Genomic DNA, 20,961 nt, shown 5'->3' with positions numbered 1-20,961 from the left:
TTTAGTGTCACACTTTAATAAAACATAACCTTATGTCATAAACTAACTGGACATATGTTTTGTTTTGTTTTTAGCTCAATATTCATTTTCAGCCACTAATATTCGATTCCCACCTACAACAGTGAAATATAAAAGTCACATTTCGCAGAGGAGCACAGCTGCTGGACATCCCTCACGTAGCTGACAGGAAGTACCTGCGTTGACAAATGGGATTCCGTCATATGGGACATACTGAGACTTCCACATCAAGCGTGTTGCAGGTTTGGCTGGGCTTGGAGACTGGCGAGTGCCCCAGACAGTCTGTGTTTGCTGCTTGTGAAAAGTTAGGACGCTTTCTAATTCAGTCTCACTTACACAGTAGCCACGGTAGGAATCTCCAATTTTCTGTGAGAGAAAAATTAAATAAGAAAATCACTGGAAAATATGTTATGTTGCCAGGAACTATCAAGGAGATGCTAAAAACTAGCATGTGATCTTCCTGAGAGGGTTCCCCATGGACTATTAAAATTATAGACATGGATTTTCTTCTCTAGGCAAGGCCAAGAAAATTACATTTTAGGAAAGATTCCTGCTATTTATATGCTTTTCCTGTTATTATTAAATATATATAATGATCACTAGGTTTTAGCCTACCCTTTTGAGCACATTTTTGCAGAACAATGAAGATGTACTGTCTTGTAGTGATGCTATATAGACAAATCGATGATTTAATAATTCTTAATGATGATTCTATAAGAATTCCTAAAATTACATTAGTAATTATTAAGCTCTTTTATAATAGGACTGCTATTAAGTCCTCTCTGATAATCAAAACTGCAATGAGAACTCTGCTAGTCCTCAAGTGTCTTGAGTTAATTGCTTTTGAGATAGCAAGCAGGTATCTACAACTTAAGAGCACATTCTAAGATGTTGTAAAACAATTAACCAAAGGTCATAAAAAGGGAACTAAAGATTTACTATAGGTGCGAGGACAAAAGATAAAATTTTGACTGGGTCACAAAAATAATGGTTTTTAACTTTCAATGAACCTGTTGAGCTTGTACAGATAATGAAAGTTTAGCCAGATAATTACTCCAAATGAATACACATGCAAATGATTCTTTGTTGTAAAATTCTTATTTATGATTTGAATTTATGTGTAAACTTGTAGAAATTTTTTACATGTGGTCATGTATTCTGAAAGATGTATAAATGCTGAGGACAAAGAGAGGAAACTGAACTTAAAAACCTTTTAGAGAGAAGAACTTTTTAGAGAACTTTGTAAGAAAACTTTTAGAGAGAACTAAGACATAAAGGTACTGGTTCTTTGTGGATTTTTTTAAAAAATATGATGCCAAGAATCTATCTAAAACCCTATGAAAATGATAATTATGTATCCTAAAAGATGTTGTATAAGAACTTCATTATATTAATACTCTTTATTGTAACATTTAATTTTTTGAGATTATATTTGTTTTTATTTTATGTGTATGGTGTTTTGCCTGCACATATGTCTGTGCACCAAAAACATACAGTGCACAAAAGCATGCAGTGCCTTCAGAAGCCAGATGGGGATGTCAGAACTAGAGTCACATAGCATTGTTATCTACCATGAAGGTTCTGAAAATCAAACTCAGGACCTTTCCATGAGCAGCCAAGTTCTCTTAACCACTTTCAAAAGAATAAATTGTGACTTGGACTTGGTAGTATACGCCTACAACCCCAGCACTTGGGAGGCTGAGGTAGAAGGACTGATACAGGTTTAAAGTTAACCTTGTCTATATAGTATCAGGACAGCCATGACTATACTGCAAGACCCCGTCTCAAATGAACACACAGACAGTCAAAACAGTAATAACAAAAACCAGGTAAGTATCTGAATAAAGCAAAGAAATTAGTCTTTATGCCTGGATACCTAAGGAAATGGTGTTTAGTAATGAAACAGGCAAAGAACTTAGCACGCTAAGCTAACTTGCATGGTCACAGTGCATTTATGGTAAAATATGAATAAAGCTTCACAAAACTGAGGGTTTGGGATAACATTAAAAATTACAGAATCAGTAATACAAATTTACAAACTATTTTATAAACATAAGAGCTGAAAGTCAACCACACTGGTAAAATCCTTCAAAGATAAAATGAAGACAAGGTTAAAAGCTTTATACTGAGACTATGAAATGAAATAAATGCAGAGAGCTGGGAGAGAGACAGACAGACAGACAGAGACAGAGACAAGAGGTAGTTCAAACGAAGCAAACAGAGCTCTCTATGAATGACTTCTGCTCTGCCTCTTGTTCTGTGTCATGTCTTCTGGAACAGGGTCTCATGTAGCTCAGGCTTGTCTCCAACTCACTATGTAGCCAAGATGACTTTAAACTCTTGGTCCTCCCAAGTGCTGGGATTACAGGCTTGTGCCACATTAGGCATAACTTCTGCTTTATCGGAGCCTGTATCTTTAAAGAATAAAACTATAGATGAGTTTAGATTTAGCATAAATACATGGAGAATATGACAGATACTGAGTACTGTCTGTATTCACGTGCTCATTTGGGGAAGCAGTGTTGCCATGAGCAGTTAAACGAATCTAGGTCAGGATCATCTTAAGCTCACCTCACAACTCCTCAGACGACAGGCCCACATGGGTGTGTTACATGAGAGGGGCTGCAGAGGAGCCAGCAAAGGTTCTTCAAGAATTCTGGGAGAGGAGAGGAATAGATATAAATAGTTATGCACACACATGACATTTAACTATGCTGTCTTTTCTTTACTTTGTATGTGTATGTAATATTGTACCGTATGGGCATGCATGTTCATACACATGTATACACATGTGTACTGAAACCAGAGACTCTCGTCCAATGTTTTTCATAGTTACTCTTCACTTTACTTTTTAGACTGATTTCTCACTGAACGTGGAGCTCACCAAGTCTGAAAACCAAATGATAATGCAAACCTAAATCTGTGAGGTCTAGGAAGGGGCCCTAAGGGAGGAAGGAGTACGTAACTCTAAATACCTGCATTAAAAAACCAGAGGTATTACAAATAAACATTTTGATGGAAAATCTCTAGGTCTAGGAAAACAAGGACAAGTCACTCACAAAGCAGTGATGGGAAGAAATAACAAAGGGCAGGGCAGAAATTAATAAAACAAATATGAAAATGACCAAAAAAACTTAAACAAAGAGGTAGTTTTTGAAAAGATGAATAAAAGTAAACACTAAGCAAATTAACAAGAAGAGACAGACAACTGAAGTTATTAAGATTAAAAGAAAAGGCAGACACGACATCACACACTGAGGAAATCTAATACATTACGAGGACATACTTTAAAAATTCATATTCTACTAAATTGGAAAGTCTAAAAAAAAGGATGAATTCTAGATGCGTATGACCTATCAAAATTAAGCCATAAGAACCAATGAGATCAAGAAATAACCAGAAATCTTCTCACAAAAAAATCCCTGGTGCAGATGGAGTTAGTAAGAAAAAAATATTATAAATATTGTCTTCAACTGCAAGTTTATATGAATGTTAGGTCACTTTGCCTAGTGTGCAAGAGACCCTGGGTTTGACCTCAAGCAGTGAAAAACAACAAAAGAACAAACAAATGGCTCACAACATAGTGTCTTTAAAAAAAATCTTTTCATTGAACAATTAAAGGAATATAAATACATAAAACAGATACCAGGTACCAAAGTTAAATGTTAAATCAGAATCAGATAAACCATCTAAACAGTCCCGTAACACCTAAAGAAATAGAAGCAGTCATCAAAAGCCTCCTAAGCAAAAAAAAAAAAAAAAAAAAAAAAAAAAAAAAAAAAAAAAAAAAAAAGCCCAGAACTAGATGAGCTCAGTGCAGAAGTTTATCAGACTTTCACAGAAGACCTAATACCAATACTCTCTAAACTATTCCACAAAATAGAAACAGAAGGAACACTACCTAACTCATTTCTAACTAATAGAAGCCACAATTACACTCATACCTAAACCACACAAAGATCCTACAAAGAAAGAGAACTTCAGGCCAATTTCCTCATGAACATCGATGCAAAAATACTCAATAAAATTCTTGCAAACTGAATCCAAGACACATCAAAACAATTATTCACCATGATCAAGTAGGCTTCATCCCAGGGATGCAGAGATGAATCAATATATGGAAATCTATGAACATAATCCATCATATAAACTCAAAGAGAAAAACCACATGATTATCTCACTAGATGCTGAGAAAGTATTTGACAGAATTCAACACCCCTTTATGTTAAAAGTCTTGGAAAGAGCAGGAATTCAAGGCCCATACCTAAACATAATAAAAGCAATATACAGCAAACCGGTAGCCAATATCAAACTAAACAAAGAGAAACTTGAAGCAGTCCCACTAAAATCAGGGACTAGACAAGGCTGCCCACTCTCCCCTACCTATTCAATACAGTACTCAAAGTCCTAGCCAGAGCAATTATACTACAAAAGGAAGTCAAAGGGATAAAAGTCGGAAAGAAAGAAGTCAAAATATCGCTATTTGCTTATGATAAGATAGTATACTTAAGTGACCCACAAATTCCACCAGAGAACTCCTACAGCTGACAAACAACTTAAGCAAAGTGGCTGGATATAAAATTAACTCACACAAATCAGTAGCCTTCCTTTACTCAAAGGATAAACAGGCTGAGAAAGAAATTAGGGAATTGACACCCTTCACAATAGTCACAAAAAAAATATAAATACCTTGGTGTGACCCTAAGTAAGCAAGTGAAAGATCTGTATGTCAAGAACTTCAACTCTCTGAAGAAGGAAATTGAAGAAGGATGGAAAGCTCTCCCAAGCTCATGGATTGGAAGGATCAACACTGTAAAAATAGCCATCTTGCCGAAAGCAATCTACAAATTCAATGCAATCCCCATTTTAGCAGGGATTGAAGAAAAGATCATTCAGAGGCTGCCTCGCCTTGGGATCCACCCCATATGCAGCCACCAAACCCAAGCTCTACGGCTGATGCCAAGAAGTGCTTATTGGCAGGAACCAGATAGAGATGACACCTGAGAGGCTCTGCAAGAGTCATACAGGTAGAGCTGAGCATGCCTGCAGCTAACCATTGGACTGAACATGGGGACCCCAAGGAAGGTGCTAAAGACAGGACTGAAGGAGCTGAAAGGGGTTGCAACCTCATGGGAAGAACAACATTATTAACCAATCAAACCCTCCACAACTCCCATGGACTGAAACACCAACCATTGAGCACACATTGAGAGAGCTATGGCTCCAGTTACATATGTAGCTGAAGATAGCAGTGTCTGGCATCAAGGGAGATGAGGCCTTTGTAGGGGAATGCCAAGGCAGGTGGAGAGGGTGACTGGGAGTTAGTGCACCTTTGTGGAGACAAGTGGAGGGGGAAGAGGGATGGGAGCAGGGTGGGGAAAGCAGGTAACACTTCAAATGTAAATACAGAGAGTACCTAATAAAAAACAATTTAAAAAAAGAGAGAGAGAGAAAGAGGAAATGGAGACCAAGGAAATGGAATGGAAAGACAAGAAGAGATTCTCATTCTTACACGTGGAACTCTTAGCATTTGACAAAAACATCATTTCAAATTTCTGGGGAAAAGATGAATTAATTAATAAAAGAATAACAGGGTTATAATGTTGACAAATTATTTAGTTAGTGATTAGGATAATCACTTCATGGTACACTCCCAAGTCACGCAAACAGATCAAATCACTTCAATGCAACAAGTAATAAGTTACCCGATAAAAATACACATTTGTAGATACGTCATCTTTCCGTGCATCTGTTTATGTGTTTGAGCTGCTTTTGTAAGTTAATTTGTAAGTTATCTAGTAAAAGAATTAATTACAAAAAAATCTTTTCATTGAACAATTAAAGGAATATAAGTACATAAAATATACTTTAACTGGAAAGGGGTGCTGGTCTAGCCCTTTACTGCCTGCACTCAGGAGGCAGAGGCAGGTGGATGTCTGTGAGTCTAAGGCTAGCCTGGTCTACAAAGTAACTCCAAACAGAGAAATACTGTTTTGAAAAAACAAGCAAACAAAACACCAGAAGCTATGTGTCTGTATATTTTAGTTTGAACTTAGTCCTGTAATTCAGTGCCAAAATAACTCATTTGTGTTGGGAACTTGAATTAAATATCTTTGGAGATGAAAACAACAACAACAACAACCTATACTTTAAGGAAGGGGCAGGAGAGAAGGCTCAGCTTTAACAGGTCCTCCAGGGGACCTGGGTTCAATTCCCAGCACCACATGGTGGCTAACAACTTTAAACTCCACTCCCAGGGACCTGCTGCCCTTTTCTATCCTCCACGGACACTAAAGTATGGTACACAGACATACAGTCAAAGTACCCATGCACACAGAAAAATAAATAAGTCTCAAAATAAATGTTTTACAAAAAGATACTTTAAATATTTTTCTAAAATTATCATAGAAAGTGTTATTTTTAGGAAAAAAGGAAAAGTGAAGTAAGAAGTTTGCAAAAAATAGGCCATATTTTGGTGGTTGTGTGGGAAACTATTTGCCTAACATACTCAAGACTTCATGCACAATTTTCAGAACAACCACTACCACACACACACACACACACACACACACACACACACACTGCTAGCAAAACCATCTCAAGCACTTTACCATATAGGAATTATATCTATAAAACATGGTTAAACCATTTAAAATTTTTAGGATATGGAGTGGAAATCTTTATCCTAAATAATACTTTTGCCATTTTACATTGCTCCAAAACAACAGGAAGGTGCCCCCTTATTGTCAAGATGCACTAAGATAAATGAAGATACATCTAAGGAATTTTTTCTCTCTCTGAGTTGTTGATCTTTTCTGTGGTCTGCCATCATTAGATGTGATCTTTTAGACTAGACTTCCATTGTGACCCTAAAGACAAGCTCTTCTTTCCCATGACTCACCTGGTCCCTGACTTTTTGGGTTCCACGAGGGATGCTTGTGAGCGCAGACTGTAACTACTGGTGCTGTCTTCTAGAGCATCTCTTACAGCTGGTAAACTTACACCAGTGGACTTCTCTTCAGAGACGTCTTAACAACAAGAAAAACAAAATAAAACAAACAAAAACAGCAGCATCTTCCATGATGTGACAGTTACTTAGCTAGAATTAAATCTTTTCAGTGGGAAAAAGAAGAATATTTCTGAAGTTAAAAATGTCCAAAACTTCTAATGCTTTATTGAGACTGTCACTGATAAACTGATTTACTTTTATGCTGCATGTAACTAACTTTTTATACTTACATTTAATAGCTATGATTTTAAAATGGTATAAATAATGTTATTTTAAAGAATTTCACATATATGAAAACACAAAATCACTCATGTATTGTGTTTATAATGTTTCTGCAAATCATGTTTTTGGTTTAACTTTTAATGACTGTTAATGAAGACAGTATATCATAAAACAAAAGCAAAAATAACTGTCCTAAACCACTATTTAAAAAGAGCAACAAAACAGTATAGCAATGATAGTAACAAGAGATTAAACTACATCACAAAGGGAAGGAAGAAAATGAAAATTAATAGGGATATTATCAAATAGGCAAAAAAGGGGGGGTCAGAGGTGGGGGCTGGGAAATCCTGACTCTCTGAATGTGAAACAAAAGAAATGGGAGGAGGCAGAAGATTCAAATAACTGGGAAAAGGAAGGAACGATCCAATGCTAACAAAAATACCAATGAAGTGCAAATATAAAAATGTCTGTAGCTAAGCAGTATATCTGTGTTACTGTTGCTATTTCTACTGTTGCTGCTATAAGTTACAAGAATTTAGTTTGTGCTCACTGGTCATTTGGGAAGAAGCAAGAGACAGCCAGCTTCATCGAATCCCAAAATGAAATGGATAGCTAACCTAGACAGGAGTTAAAAAACTAACTTAAGATTTATTGGGCTTAAAGCTTTTTCTAGTCACTCAGTTCACAATCTCACCTACACAACTGAGGCCACTATGGAACTCCAGAGGAAATGTGCTAGAGTCTGACCTGAGTCTTTAAAGCACCCATTCCATTTGCACTCACCTTGAGGACCACACACATCCGCAAACGGCTCCTGAGGTAGAACCACTTGCTCCATCCCTGTCTGGGGAGATGGAATTACATAAAGCACCCGTCAGTTTTCTCAGGAGCTGGTAGTGATCATCTTGAAGGCATTAAACAAATACATATGCCATTCTGAGTTATTAGAATTAGTAAGTACACAGCTACTCCATGATGGACAGCATTATTTCACTCTGTAGATACAGCCCTGAGACATGCCAGTTGTTTTAAGGTCCCACAGGTGACAAGTAGTGAACCTAAGATTAAACCTCCCTTTGACATAGCCTGTGGTCTCAGGCACTGTGCTCTGAATGATAGCCCGTGCATGGAGTTTTATAACACAGGAAGTGAAAAGCCAGCTTGGTCTACATGAAACCCTGAGTCAAAATAAAAAGTAACTTACAAGTAGGCATTAGTTATACATTAGAGCCAGCTTGTCTCAAACCCCAGAATGCATAGACATAAGCAGCCAAGGACTGTTTTCAATACTCTTTGTACTCTTTGTGCTCAGAAAGGAAAAACAAAATAAAACAAGCGTGGCTGGGTGGTGGTGGCAGGGCATGCCTTTAGTTCCAGCAGGCAGAAATAGGGAATCTCTGAGTTCGAGGCCACCTTGGTCTACAGAGTGACTTCCAGGACAGCCAGGACTACACAGAGAAACGCTGTCTTGGAAATAAATAAAAAACAAGGCCATGGAAAGAATATTTCCAATATAACGTATAGGTCGATGGTGTCGCAAAACTAAGGTTGGTTGCCTACCACGGCCTTTGCCCAACCCCCAACTCGGGCAGACTTCTACTGTAAAGGAGCAGACCACCACAATTTGAAGAACAGGTGCAGGCCAAGCAAGCCAGAAGAACAGACTAACTTGGGCAGACATTCCCTACTGGACCAGATACTACACCATCACCAGAGCCACAGATAGGTAGCCTACAAGCAGACCCTCCACTCACTCAGAGCCACCACTTCCCTCCTTATCACCTTATCCCAACTCAGGCAGAGACCCCTGCTGCACCAAAGGCCAGGCTAACTGCCAGAAGTCCAGCCCCAATTTGGACAGAATCTTACTACTGCATCAGAGGTTACTTCAGCTGCCAGAAATCCAGGCCACAAAAACTAGAAGACTAATTAGGAAACAGAAACCAAGGAATAAAAATGCCCATCCAACAAAGTCAAACTCAGAAATCAGCACCTAGACCTGTAATTATCAAACCCAGATGTCTAAATGTTAGTGTGTGAACACGATCAGTAGCAGCCCGGGTGATAATATTTTCAATCAGCTGAAGCACAAGAAAATGACATTAAAAGCCAACTTTATGAAGCTGGTCGACATCCATCAAGAGGAAACAAAACAAACAAACAAAAAAACCAAAAAACAACAACAACAAAAAAAAAAATCAAGACTAATTCTAAGAATAGAAATTAGAAAATGAAAGGAATCCCAACTCAAAAATTCAGAAAATATACTTAACAAAATCATAGAAGGAGATTTTTCTAACCTAAAGAAGGACATGCCTATAAAAGTACAAGAAGCTTACAGAACCTCAAATTAATTGGACCAGAAAAGAAAGTCACTGTGACACAAAATAAATACTAGACATACAGAACAAAGAAAGAATATTAAAAAGCTTCAAGGGAAAAGGCCAAGTAACATATACAGAAAGACCTATTAGAATTATACCCAACTTTTTAACAGAAACTCTAAAAGTTAGAAGGACCTGGGCAGACATTAAGAGACCACAGACACCAGCCCATACTACTATACCCAGAAAACTTTCAATCACTGTAGATGGAGAAAACAATGTAGAAGATATTTCATAGGTCATATTTAAACAATATCTACAAACCCAGCCCTACAGAAGGTACTACAATGAAAACTCCAACCCAAGGAAGTAAACTACATCCACGAAATAACCTCATCCTAGCAAAACAAAGAAGAAGGAAAGTACATGTGTGCACATACACAGACACTATCACTACCACCATGGCCACCACCAACAACACATTTAAAGAATTTGTCATTGACCATTAATAACTTGTTGCAGGATAGTTTATCATGCTGTAAGCCCAGAATTTGTGTTAGTTACTGGAAAAACCTGTCTCTAGTTGTGGTGTGGCTCAGCCCTAGCACACACCTTTAATTCAAGAGTTTTATTTTTTTAAAGATTTATTTATTCTATATATGCAACTACAATGTCACTGTCTCAGACACACCAGTAGAGGGCATTGGATCCCATTACAGATGGTTGTGAGCCACCATGTGGTTGATGGGAATTCAGACAGTGCTCTTAACCACTGAGCCATCTCTCCAACCCCAAGAGCTTTTTGATTATTGTAAATATGATTAGATAAAGTCAACCATAGGTCAAGAGGCAGAGCAAGCAGTCAGTTGACAGGGAGTGAGCACAGGAAAAAAATAACAGAGAATAAATCAGGAGGACAAATACACACAAGGGAAGTAGAAGGGAGGGACATTCAGTTTGAGAGGTTTTTGAGATGATGAGAGGGGCGGGGAGAAAAGCTTCCTTAAGAGATGTCTGCCATCTATGGAGGAAGGTCAGCTGGGGCTTTCTCAGCCTCTGAGCTAGCAGGGTTACTCCAGTATCTGGCTCCCTGTCTTCACTGGTAAAAATATAATGACTGAGGTTTTGTTAAAAACATTTCACACTTCAACACGTGGCACAACCACATAAAGAGAATAAAAACCATGCCAGCTACAGAAAAATTAAGAAAGACACTGAGAGCAAGAGAAAGGCCCTCAGTTGCTGAGGAGTCCCATCACAAGTCGGCCCCCAACACTGAGCATCTCCCTCACAACTTCCATCCCAGACCCCCATAATAATAGGGGCATAGGGAGCCCTCCCTACTCTCTTGAATACTATCAATAAAGTTCTGCTGCACCCCCCCCCAAAAAAAGAAAGAAAAGAAAGAAGTATAAGCACTGATATTTGCAGATGATAAGATAGTATACTTACAGGATCCTCAGAAATTCTTCCCGAGAACTCCTACAGCTGATACTCCTACAGCTGATACTCCTACAACTATACTCCTACAACTGATACTCCTACAGCTGATACTCCTACAACTATACTCCTACAACTGATAATCCTACAACTATACTCCTACAGCTGACACTCCTACAGCTGGTACTCCTACAACTGATACTCCTACAACTGGTACTCCTACAACTATAATCCTACAGCTGATACTCCTATAGTGGATACTCCTACAGCTGGTACTCCTACAACTATACTCCTACAACTGGTACTCCTACAACTGGTACTCCTACAACTATAAACCTACAGCTGATACTCCTATAGCGGATACTCCTACAGCTGGTACTCCTACAACTATACTCCTACAACTGGTACTCCTACAACTATACTCCTACAGCTGATTCCCTACAGCTGATACTCCTACAGCTGGTACTCCTACAACTATACTCCTACAACTGGTACTCCTACAACTATACTCCTACAACTATACTCCTACAGCTGATACCCTACAGCTGATACTTCTACAGCTGATACTCCTACAGCTGATACTCCTACAGCTGATACTCCTACAGCTGATACTCCTACAATTCCTACACCTTTAGCATAGTGGCTGGACACAAAATTAACTAAAAAAAATTATTAGTGAATGACAAACAGGCTGAGAAAGAGAACAAGAAAACAATACCCTTCACAATAGATATAAATAATATAAAATATCTTAGGTTAACTCTAAAGTAAGTGAAATACCTGTATAATAAAAATTTCAAGTATTTGAAGAAGGAAATTGAAGAATATATCAGAAAATGGAAAGATTTCCCATGATCATGGATCAGAAGGATTAACATAGTAAAATGTCCCATCTTGCCAAAAGCAATCTACAAATTGAACATAATCTCCATCAAAATTCCAGCACAATTCTTTACAGACCTTGAAGAAACAATACTCAACTTCACATGGAAAAGCAAGAAACCCAGGATGAACTTCCAGAGGTATCACCATCCCTAATTTCAATACTACAGAGCTGTAGTAATAAGTATCACAGAGTATTGGCATAAAAACAAACACATTGATCAGTAGAATTGAATCGAATTGAAGACCCAGGCGTAAATACCTATGGACACCTGATATTTGATAAAGAAGCCAGAAATGTACAATGGAGAAAAAAGACAGCATCTTCTACAAATGATGCTGGTCCAACTGGATGTCTATATGTAGACTAATGCAAATAGATCCATATCTATCACCCTGCACAGAACTCAAGTCCAAGTGGATCAAAGACCTCAACATAAAACCAGATACTCTGAACGTACTGCAAGAGAAAGAGGAACTATCCTTGAATGCATTGGTACAGGAGACAACTTCCTAAACAGAACACCAATAGCACAGGACCTAAGATTAGTAATTAGTAAGTGGAACCTCATGAAACTGAAAAGCTTATGTAAGGCAAAGGACTCTCACCATCTATAGCACAAAACTGCAACCCACAGAAAGGAAAAGATTCCCCAACTCCACATTAGACAGAGAGCTAATATCTAAAATATATAATAAAATTAAGAAACCTGACATCACCAAACCAAATAACCCAATTAAAAATGGGGTACAGATCTAAACAGATAATTCTCAACAGAGGAATCTCAGATGTCAGAGAAATAGTTAAAGAAATGTCCAACATCTTTAGTCATCAGAGAAATGGAAATTAAAACCACCTGAGATTTCATCTTACACCTGTCAGAATGGCTAAGATCAAAAACACAAGTGACAGCTCATGCTAGCCAGGATTTGGAGCAAGGGGAACACTCCATTGTTGATGAGAATTCAAACTGTAAAGCCACTTTGAAAATCAATATAGTGGTTTCTCAGAAAACTGGGACTCAATATACCTCAAACCCAGCTATACCACTCCTGGGCATACATTAAAGGACAGCCCAGCATATCACGACACTTGCTCAACTATATTCATAGCAGATGTATTCATAATAACCAGAACTGGAAACAACTTAGATCACCCTCAACCAACGAATGGGAAAGGGAATGTGGTTCATTTACACAATGCAGTATTATTATTCAGCTGTAAAAGCAAAATGAAACAAAACAAAACAATGACAGCATGAAATCTGCAGATAAATGGATAGAACTAGAAAAAAAATCATCCTGAGATAACCTTGACCTAGAAAAACAAGCATGGTATTACTCGGTTATAAGTGGATATTAACTGTGAAGTAAAAACAATCATGCTATAACTCACACATCTAGAGAGGCTAAGTAACGAGAGCTTACGGGGTAATGCAAGGTTCTCCCTGGGCAAGGGAAACAGAATAGATTTTGTTGGTGGACTGTGGACAGGTAGGGTTGGGAGTAGGAGGGATGGGGGGCAGGAGAAAATAACAGGCTCAATGACTGGAACTGGTGGCATTTTGGAGGCAAGGTGGACACTTAGTGCAATGGAAACTCCATGGAATCTATGAGAGTAATCCTAGAAAGACTCCTAGTGATTCAGGTTCTTGAAGCCTGAACCAGTCATATTCTATAACCAGGCAAGGCCTCAGTGGAGGGTTTCAGACACCAACCCAGCCACAAAATCTTCAACCTAGTTTGTTCTGCATGAAGAGTGTTCGGGGACTGCAGCCTAAGCATAATCATCGTCAGAGAGACAGTCGGCTCCACCCAGCAAGTGATGGGGGAAGAAGCAGAATCCCTTGGCAAAGCATGAGACAGAGTTAAGGAAGTCCTGCGGAGGAGGGGAGAATGAGCTGTAGGAACCAGAGGGGCCAGGGACACCAGGGACATCAACTGACTAGAACTCATGGGGCCCACAGACATCAGGGAGCCTGTAGGGTGTGCCCTAGGTCCTCTGCATATATATTGTGGCTAAGGAACTTGGAGTTCTTGTGGGAACCTTAACAGTGGAAGTGGGAACTGTCCCTTACTCTTGCCTTCTTGTGGGACCCTTTCCCTCCTACTGGGTTGCCTGTCCAGCCTTGATGAGAGAGTAAATGCCTAATCTTATTGCAGCTGGGTTTGGTTGATAACCTTGGGAGGCCAGCTCCTTTTCTGAGGAGAGGAAGGTGGGAGTGGATCTGGGGAGAGGAGAGATAGTGGGAAAAGACTAGGAAGAGGAAACTGTAGTTAAGATATAATATAAGAAACAAGAACGTAAAAGGAGGGAGCTGGAGAGATGGCTCAGAGGTTAAGAGCACTATCTACTCTTCCAGAGGTCCTGAGTTCAAATCCCAGCAACCACATGGTGGCTCACAACCATCTGTAATAAGATCTGATGCCCTCAGGAAGGGAGGGAGAGAAGAATGGACAGAAAGACGAATGAACAAACAAACAAACTAGGGTCACTGGGCAGTGGTGGTGCACACCTTTAATCCCTGCACTCAGGAGGCAGAAACAGGAAGATCTCCAAGTTTGAGGCCAGCCTGGTCTACAGAGTGAGGTCTAAGACAGCCAGGGCTACACAAAAAAAATCCTGTTTCAAAGAACCAACCAAACAAATACACAGAAAAGGGAACTAATTTAGCATGATTAATATAATTTGTTAAGTACCATAATAACATAATATTCATTAGTTATAAAATATTCTCACCATTTCTGGAGCAGAATTTTCCAAAGATTGAAGGTCATATTGAATAGGCTGCCCATTTTGGTCCAAAAGATGAAATTGCTCTTCGTGAAGGGCCTGTGTATCAGTCAGTGTCTCTGGCATATCCTGTGGTATGAGTGGACCATGTGTGTCAGGAGCAGTGACAGGCGGAATGGTAGGGGTATCATTTTGTCCAAGAGAAGGAGCCCCAGAGTCCATACAGGTCAGACACTTTTGAGAAGAAAAAAACATTTACTGTCCTTGTGAAATATACCATATTTTTACAATTTCTTGAAAAAAAAAAACCAAAAAACTATATACTAAACATAGAAAGACATTTATGTTACAGTTAATTGTTTGTTTTACTTTTGCAACAAAAGGGCTTTTTTTTTTTTTCATTTATATTTTCTGTTTTTTTAGGCAGAGTATCTCTATATGGCCCTGGCTGTCCTGGAACTCACACTGTAGACTTACTCGCCTAAAACTTACAGAGATCTGCCTGCCTCTGCTGCTTACGTGCTGGGATAAAGGCATGTGCCACTATGCCCAAGAGTCTGGGCATTCTTAGTGCTGGATACCGAACCCAGGACCTTCTACATGCTACGCAGACTGTTTACACTGAGCCACATTCTAGCCCAGAGTTTTCTTAAACCATTGGTTCTCGACCCTCCTTCTGCTGCAACCCTTTAGTACAGTTCCTCACGCTGTGGTGACCCCAACCTATGACTATTCTCATTGCTCCTCCATAAGTGTAATTTTGCTACTGTTATGAATTGTAAAGATCTATTTTCTGATGGTCTTAGGTGACCCCTGTGAAAGAGTCATTCGACCCCCAAATGGGTGTGACCCACAAGTTGAGAAAAGCTGTCTTAAGTGAAATTGTTGACTTTTATATTTTTAAGTCTTTATGCCCTCAGGGATGCTTTTGAACAAAGTGAAATATAATTTAAAAAATATTTTGAATACACAAATTTTATGGCTATACCTAAGCATTAATACAAAAATTCTATATCATTAAATTAAATATATGATATGTAAAAAGAAAACTTTTGAAACTATCTCAAATATGTATCCTAGACCTTAATCCTCTGCTTGTGTCTCTGGGTTATGGAAAAGCAAGTGTGCACTTCCATTCCTGGCATAGTAAATAAAAACCCTGTATCACTGTGAGAACAGCTAGCTACTCGTTAAGCATGAAAAGTTGTTAAATGTCTGCTGCGCTTCAAGTCAGAGCACTTGCCTAGTGCAGCCCTACCTCAGATCCCTGAGTCTCTCCTTCTGACGGCTCACCATCGTCACAGCTGCCTCCTAATGAGTGACACTGCTCCATGCTGGCTTCACACTCAGTTCCATTTTTTCTGGTTGGTTAATGGCTGAAAGATTAAACACCTGGACAATTGTACAATTAATGATGTTTTGTGGGGATGTTAATCTTAAGTAAAATTTACATTTTCCATACTACAGTCTCTTACAAATTTAAATAAAGTAATTTCCTTTCTATAGATAGAAAATTTCTGTTTTTGTTAATTGCCAAGGCACCAGAATGCATTTAAAGCAAATTAAATATTAGGATTACATAGTTCCCTCATTCTCTCCTTTATTACATCCTGTGTTTATCAATAAAGTTCAATTGTGTTATAAAGTTATGTTACACTCATTGCACAATGATTTAATGAAATAAAAGTTCAGGTTTTATAGGTTGGGTATAACCTATACAACATTACATAATTTTTGAAAAGATGCCTTGGTACAAATGGGACTGTGCATGTATGAGAACATGTGTCCTTCAGGACATGTTAATACATGTGGCCTTATGCAACTTTAGAAAAGATGCCTTGGTGCTGATGGTATTACACATACATTCAATGTGTCCCTCAAGGTATGTTAACTATACAGCATCACATGATTTTAGAAAAGATGCTTTGATGCTACAGGACTATGCACACATGGAATATGTGTCCTACAAGATGCATTCTGATTACTCCAGTGGATGTCTACAACCTCGAGACAGACGGAACCCTTCACGTGCATTTCTATCCCAGCATTTCTACACTAGGGCTATTAGGCACAGTAAAAGATAAGGAATAGCAATAATAAGACAGAATGATTATACTATATACAATAAAAGTTACTTCTAGAATTTCCTGTTTAGTATTTTCTAGTCATGGCTGACCACAGGAAACTGAAATTACAAAGAGTGCTGTGGGGCCTACGAGATGATTCAGTAGAGAAAGTCCTCTGGTCTCTACATGACCGAAGTGGTGCATACACTCACACACCCTGCCCACAATTAACCATAAAAAAGGTTTTTAAGTTAAAGCTTCAGATAAGAGGAAACATATTTATGTAACCAACCAAGGATGAGTTTGTGAGGTCCTACCACTGAAGACACAACACACTTTTATTGTAGTAACTAGAGAAGTCAAGCTAGAACTGACCAGATGGCTTTCTCTCGACAAGCTAGACCCTGTATACTGCAATAGGGACCTACCAGGTGAGATGTGCTCACTGGTCATCAATGGCATTATTGTTATGTAGGTGACCAACTGCTACCTAACTGAATTTGGGGCCCACTACATAGAAGGGACATTTGGTACTCTAAACCTAGTCAAAACCCATGGCTAGAGAGGCCATAGGTGCTAGAAGGAAACCTGCTATTGTTTTGCTAAATGAATATATCAAACTGCCTTGTAAACCATTTATAGCTAGAGGTCTGTGCTGCTCTCACTTCTGGTCAGGAAAGCTTTTTTCTGCAGTGGGTTGCAGTCAGAGCACTCAGACTTGGAGAATGTTGAGTGCTTAGCCCCAGATGGGATGCTTAATCCATTCTACCTTCTCCTCGAGGCTCAAGAAATGCTGTTCTACCTGCCCTCCAAAGCGCGAGCAAAGGGGAGTGGTGGGGAAGAACGTGGGAATCAAGGATGGGAATGACTATTAGAAATGCCTTCTAGACATAACATGATCACTGCCCTCCTGAACTTCTAGCAGTTATGGTTTCCTTCAAAAAAAAAAAAAAAACAAAAAACAAAAAAACAAACCCTCAAGCTAATCACTATTCTAGCACACAAGGAAGGGGGGCTCACAGGCTTTATCCTTAGCTGAGGAGCTATTGTGGTGGCCTCTGTAGGCCCCAGTGCACTCAGGAAGCACTAACTGCACTCAGTGGGTTATGAAGGTGAACAAGACAAATATTGGGGATGTCTGGAGAAAGTGAAATTGGGTTGGTTATGATCAAGATATATTGTATGTATGTATGTATGTATGTATGTATGTATGAAATTATCAAAGAATAATTTTTTAAATCCTGAAGAAGACAATGGCAATCTTAAGATTCTCATCTCCCTATCTCCTCCAGTTGGGCGTGGTTGTACATGCTTAGAATCCCAGCAAACATGAGCCACTGCAGAGAAAGTGCATTCTAGGGTTACATATGTAACATCTTACAGCCTGGGCTACATAACGAAGCCTATCTTAAAGTTAAAACTAAACACTCATAATATCTAGTATTAGCCTGACAAACATGGAAATGAGAAATTATGCATAATATAAACTTTGAGGCACTTAGACCTAGTACCCTAAGGCCAGCTGTCAGCCAGCACAAGCTAGAGCCCAGTAAGTTTATTCAGACTATCTGATCTGGTAAGCTTAGTCTGCTATGGGCTTCTTTGCCCAGTCTTTCTCTCAAAAAAACCACAAGAAGGTTCTTTTGCAGTCCTCTACCCCATGTCTACCCTCCACTGACCTTGGTGTTATATTGTTGGCACTTTGTGGTATAGCATGCCCACTCCTTTTGAGGTGTGTATAATGAGCTATCTTCCCAATGGCAATCGTCTCTGTCTGTTGGTCTCACCATACCTAAATAGAAAAAAAGTCATGAACACATGAATGCAAAGATCGTAAATAAATTCACAGTGAACAAACCCAGCAATGTCTATTTAAAAAAATTCTCTAATGGGACCTATGAGGTGGCTCGGTGGGTAAAGGTTGCTTGCTGCCAAGCCTGATGATCTCTGTTGGATTCCTATAACCCAGAGAGAGGGTGAAAGGAAAGAGCCAAGTCCTACAAGCTGCTCTCTGACCTCCACATGTACACAGAGGTGTGTGCTTGACTGAGCACATGCACACAAGTGCACATACAAACACATGAATACACATGTATACACCAAATAAGTCAGCAAATAAATAACAGGTATACATGCAAACAAAACACCCATATACATAAAATAAAAATAATCAGCCTAATAAAACCCTGGTATCACTAAATTCGATTTACATAGCCCTAGGAAAGAAAAAATGGTTAGATGTCTGGAGAGATGGCTCAGCGGTTAAGAGCACTGACAACTCTTCCAAAGGTCCTGACTTTTCCAAAGATTCCTGAGTATATTTCCCAGCAACCACATGGTGGCTCACAACCATCTGTAACTGGAACTGATGCCCTCTTCTGGTATGTCTGAAGAAAGCTACAGTGTACTTACACACATTAAGTAAGTAAATAAATATTAAAAAAAAAGAAAGAAAGAAAAGAAAAGCAGTTAGAAACCATGATTCTTTTAATACTTAAAGTTTTTATTCTAAACTTATTGAAGAGTCTTTTAAATTTTAGTGGATTTTTACTACATAAAGCTCACACATTTATAAGAAGAAAAATATATACAAAATACACCTGCTAATTCATGCCCTTGTATTCTGAATCTTATTCAGTTAAAACATTTTCAACTCAGAGTTTCTGCCTTAAGATAATTCTGCCAAAGGTAGAACAGATTACTTCTGCCAAAGGTAGAAGAGATATTCTTTGATATATTTTTTAAGATTCATCTATTTATTTTATGTATGAGTACACTGTAGCTGTCTTCAGACACACCAGGAGAAGACATCAGATCGCATTACGGATGGTTGTGAGCCACCATGTGGTTGCTGGGATTTGAACTCAGAACCTTTGGAAGAGCAGTCAGTGCTCTTAACCGCTGAGTCATCTCTCCAGTCCTAAAAAGAATTCTTAGTAGTGTATGGTTTTTTCCTTGTGAACGTCCAGCTTAGTTCTACTCAAGATTTTAAATTGGACTATTTGGGGTTTTGGTGTTTAGTTTTTTGTGAATTATTTGTATATTCTAGACACCAGTCTTCTGTCAGACATATGGTTCATACATAAATTCACAGCAGTTATGAGAAGAAAAGCAAGAAGAGGAAGAGGAGAAGGGAGAGAAGGAAGTAGAGGAGGAAAAGGAGTGAGGTGGTGGCCAGGCATTGGTGGCCCATGCCTTTAGTCCCAGCACGTGAGAGGCAGAGACAGATGAATCTGTTAATTCAGGACCAACCTGGTCTACAAACTGAGTTCCAGGACAGCCAAGACCACACAGAGAAACGTCTTGAAAAACCAAAAACAGAAAACCAACCAATCCACCAAACCAACCAGAAAAGAAAAGGTCCCAAAGGGAAACTGATAAAGAAACAAAGTTTTAAACGTTATTACCTTCACGCAGTGGCTGAAGGTTCAAGTCCAGGGTCCTGTGTTATTTTGCCTCAGAAATGCCCTTTACAGCGTTCATTCTCGGTCTTCCTTGGGGCACTAAATGATAACAGTGCCAGGCTTATTTATGTGAAAGCTGTGACCGGGTCCTCACAGCAGCATGTTCTCTGTAAGGAAATGGTGGTCAATGTACATTTTACATTACATAACTTTATTTATTACCAGGCTAATATGGTAGAGTCGTTGTCCACTCAGGTGAGAAGAGCTGAAGTCTGAGGCTGACTAGTGCTTGTGTCCTGAATTAGGTGACCTTTGACCCTGATTCCGCATCTACAACCAGAGATTTATTTCAGGACCAACAGTTATAACTGAAACAAAGACTTCTGCAGCCACATGTTCTTTCCCTCAATGCAGCCTATAATCCTAGACCTGACAAAGTCTTCGTAAGCAGAAGTATCAGGGCTGGTTATAAGGAACAGAAAGAAAGCAGCATCAAAGATGGAGAATACTTAATAAACTTCAGAGAGCCCACTTTTCTTTTTCTGGGAAATTGCTTTCTAGGATATTTATATATCACTTTACAAAGTAGATTTTCTAAGATATCAAAGGTAAGTTACACGGCTGGAGAGCTTGGTCAGTAGTTAAGAACAGACTGCTTTTGCAGAGGACCAGAACACAATCATCCCAACATCCCTGAGAAGTGAGTCACATTTGTCACCCCAGCTCCAGGAGATGTAGCGCCCTCTTCCAGCCACAAAGAAGACAAACATGCACAATTAAAAATCTATTTTAAAAAATAAAGGTTTGGAAGAAACAGTACAGTTTGTGCTTCTGTGATTTTACTTTATAAAGGCTGGTTTTT

At 38.9% G+C, this 20,961-nt stretch overlaps 1 protein-coding gene across 1 annotated transcript in view; it reads right to left on the bottom strand.

Moving 5' to 3' along the window:
• The window catches only part of CARF (calcium responsive transcription factor), a 39,079-nt gene extending 18,724 nt beyond the window's left edge, over positions 1 to 20,355 (bottom strand). Inside the window, exons 1-8 of the mRNA XM_080932747.1 lie at positions 20,103 to 20,355; positions 18,375 to 18,487; positions 15,888 to 16,021; positions 14,636 to 14,863; positions 8,033 to 8,093; positions 6,920 to 7,046; positions 2,590 to 2,674; positions 195 to 384 (exon numbers count right to left, since the gene is read on the bottom strand). Of these exons, the coding sequence (XP_080788873.1) occupies positions 195 to 384; positions 2,590 to 2,674; positions 6,920 to 7,046; positions 8,033 to 8,093; positions 14,636 to 14,863; positions 15,888 to 15,962 (766 nt within the window). The 5' untranslated portion in view covers positions 15,963 to 16,021; positions 18,375 to 18,487; positions 20,103 to 20,355. The remainder of the gene's footprint in view (positions 1 to 194; positions 385 to 2,589; positions 2,675 to 6,919; positions 7,047 to 8,032; positions 8,094 to 14,635; positions 14,864 to 15,887; positions 16,022 to 18,374; positions 18,488 to 20,102) is intronic.
• Positions 20,356 to 20,961: the final 606 nt, after the last annotated feature.

This window comes from Micromys minutus (genome assembly GCF_963924665.1).
Source record: "Micromys minutus genome assembly, chromosome: 19".
Classification (NCBI taxonomy): Eukaryota; Metazoa; Chordata; class Mammalia; order Rodentia; family Muridae; genus Micromys; species Micromys minutus.
This window is presented reverse-complemented; position numbering and strand designations above follow the sequence as displayed.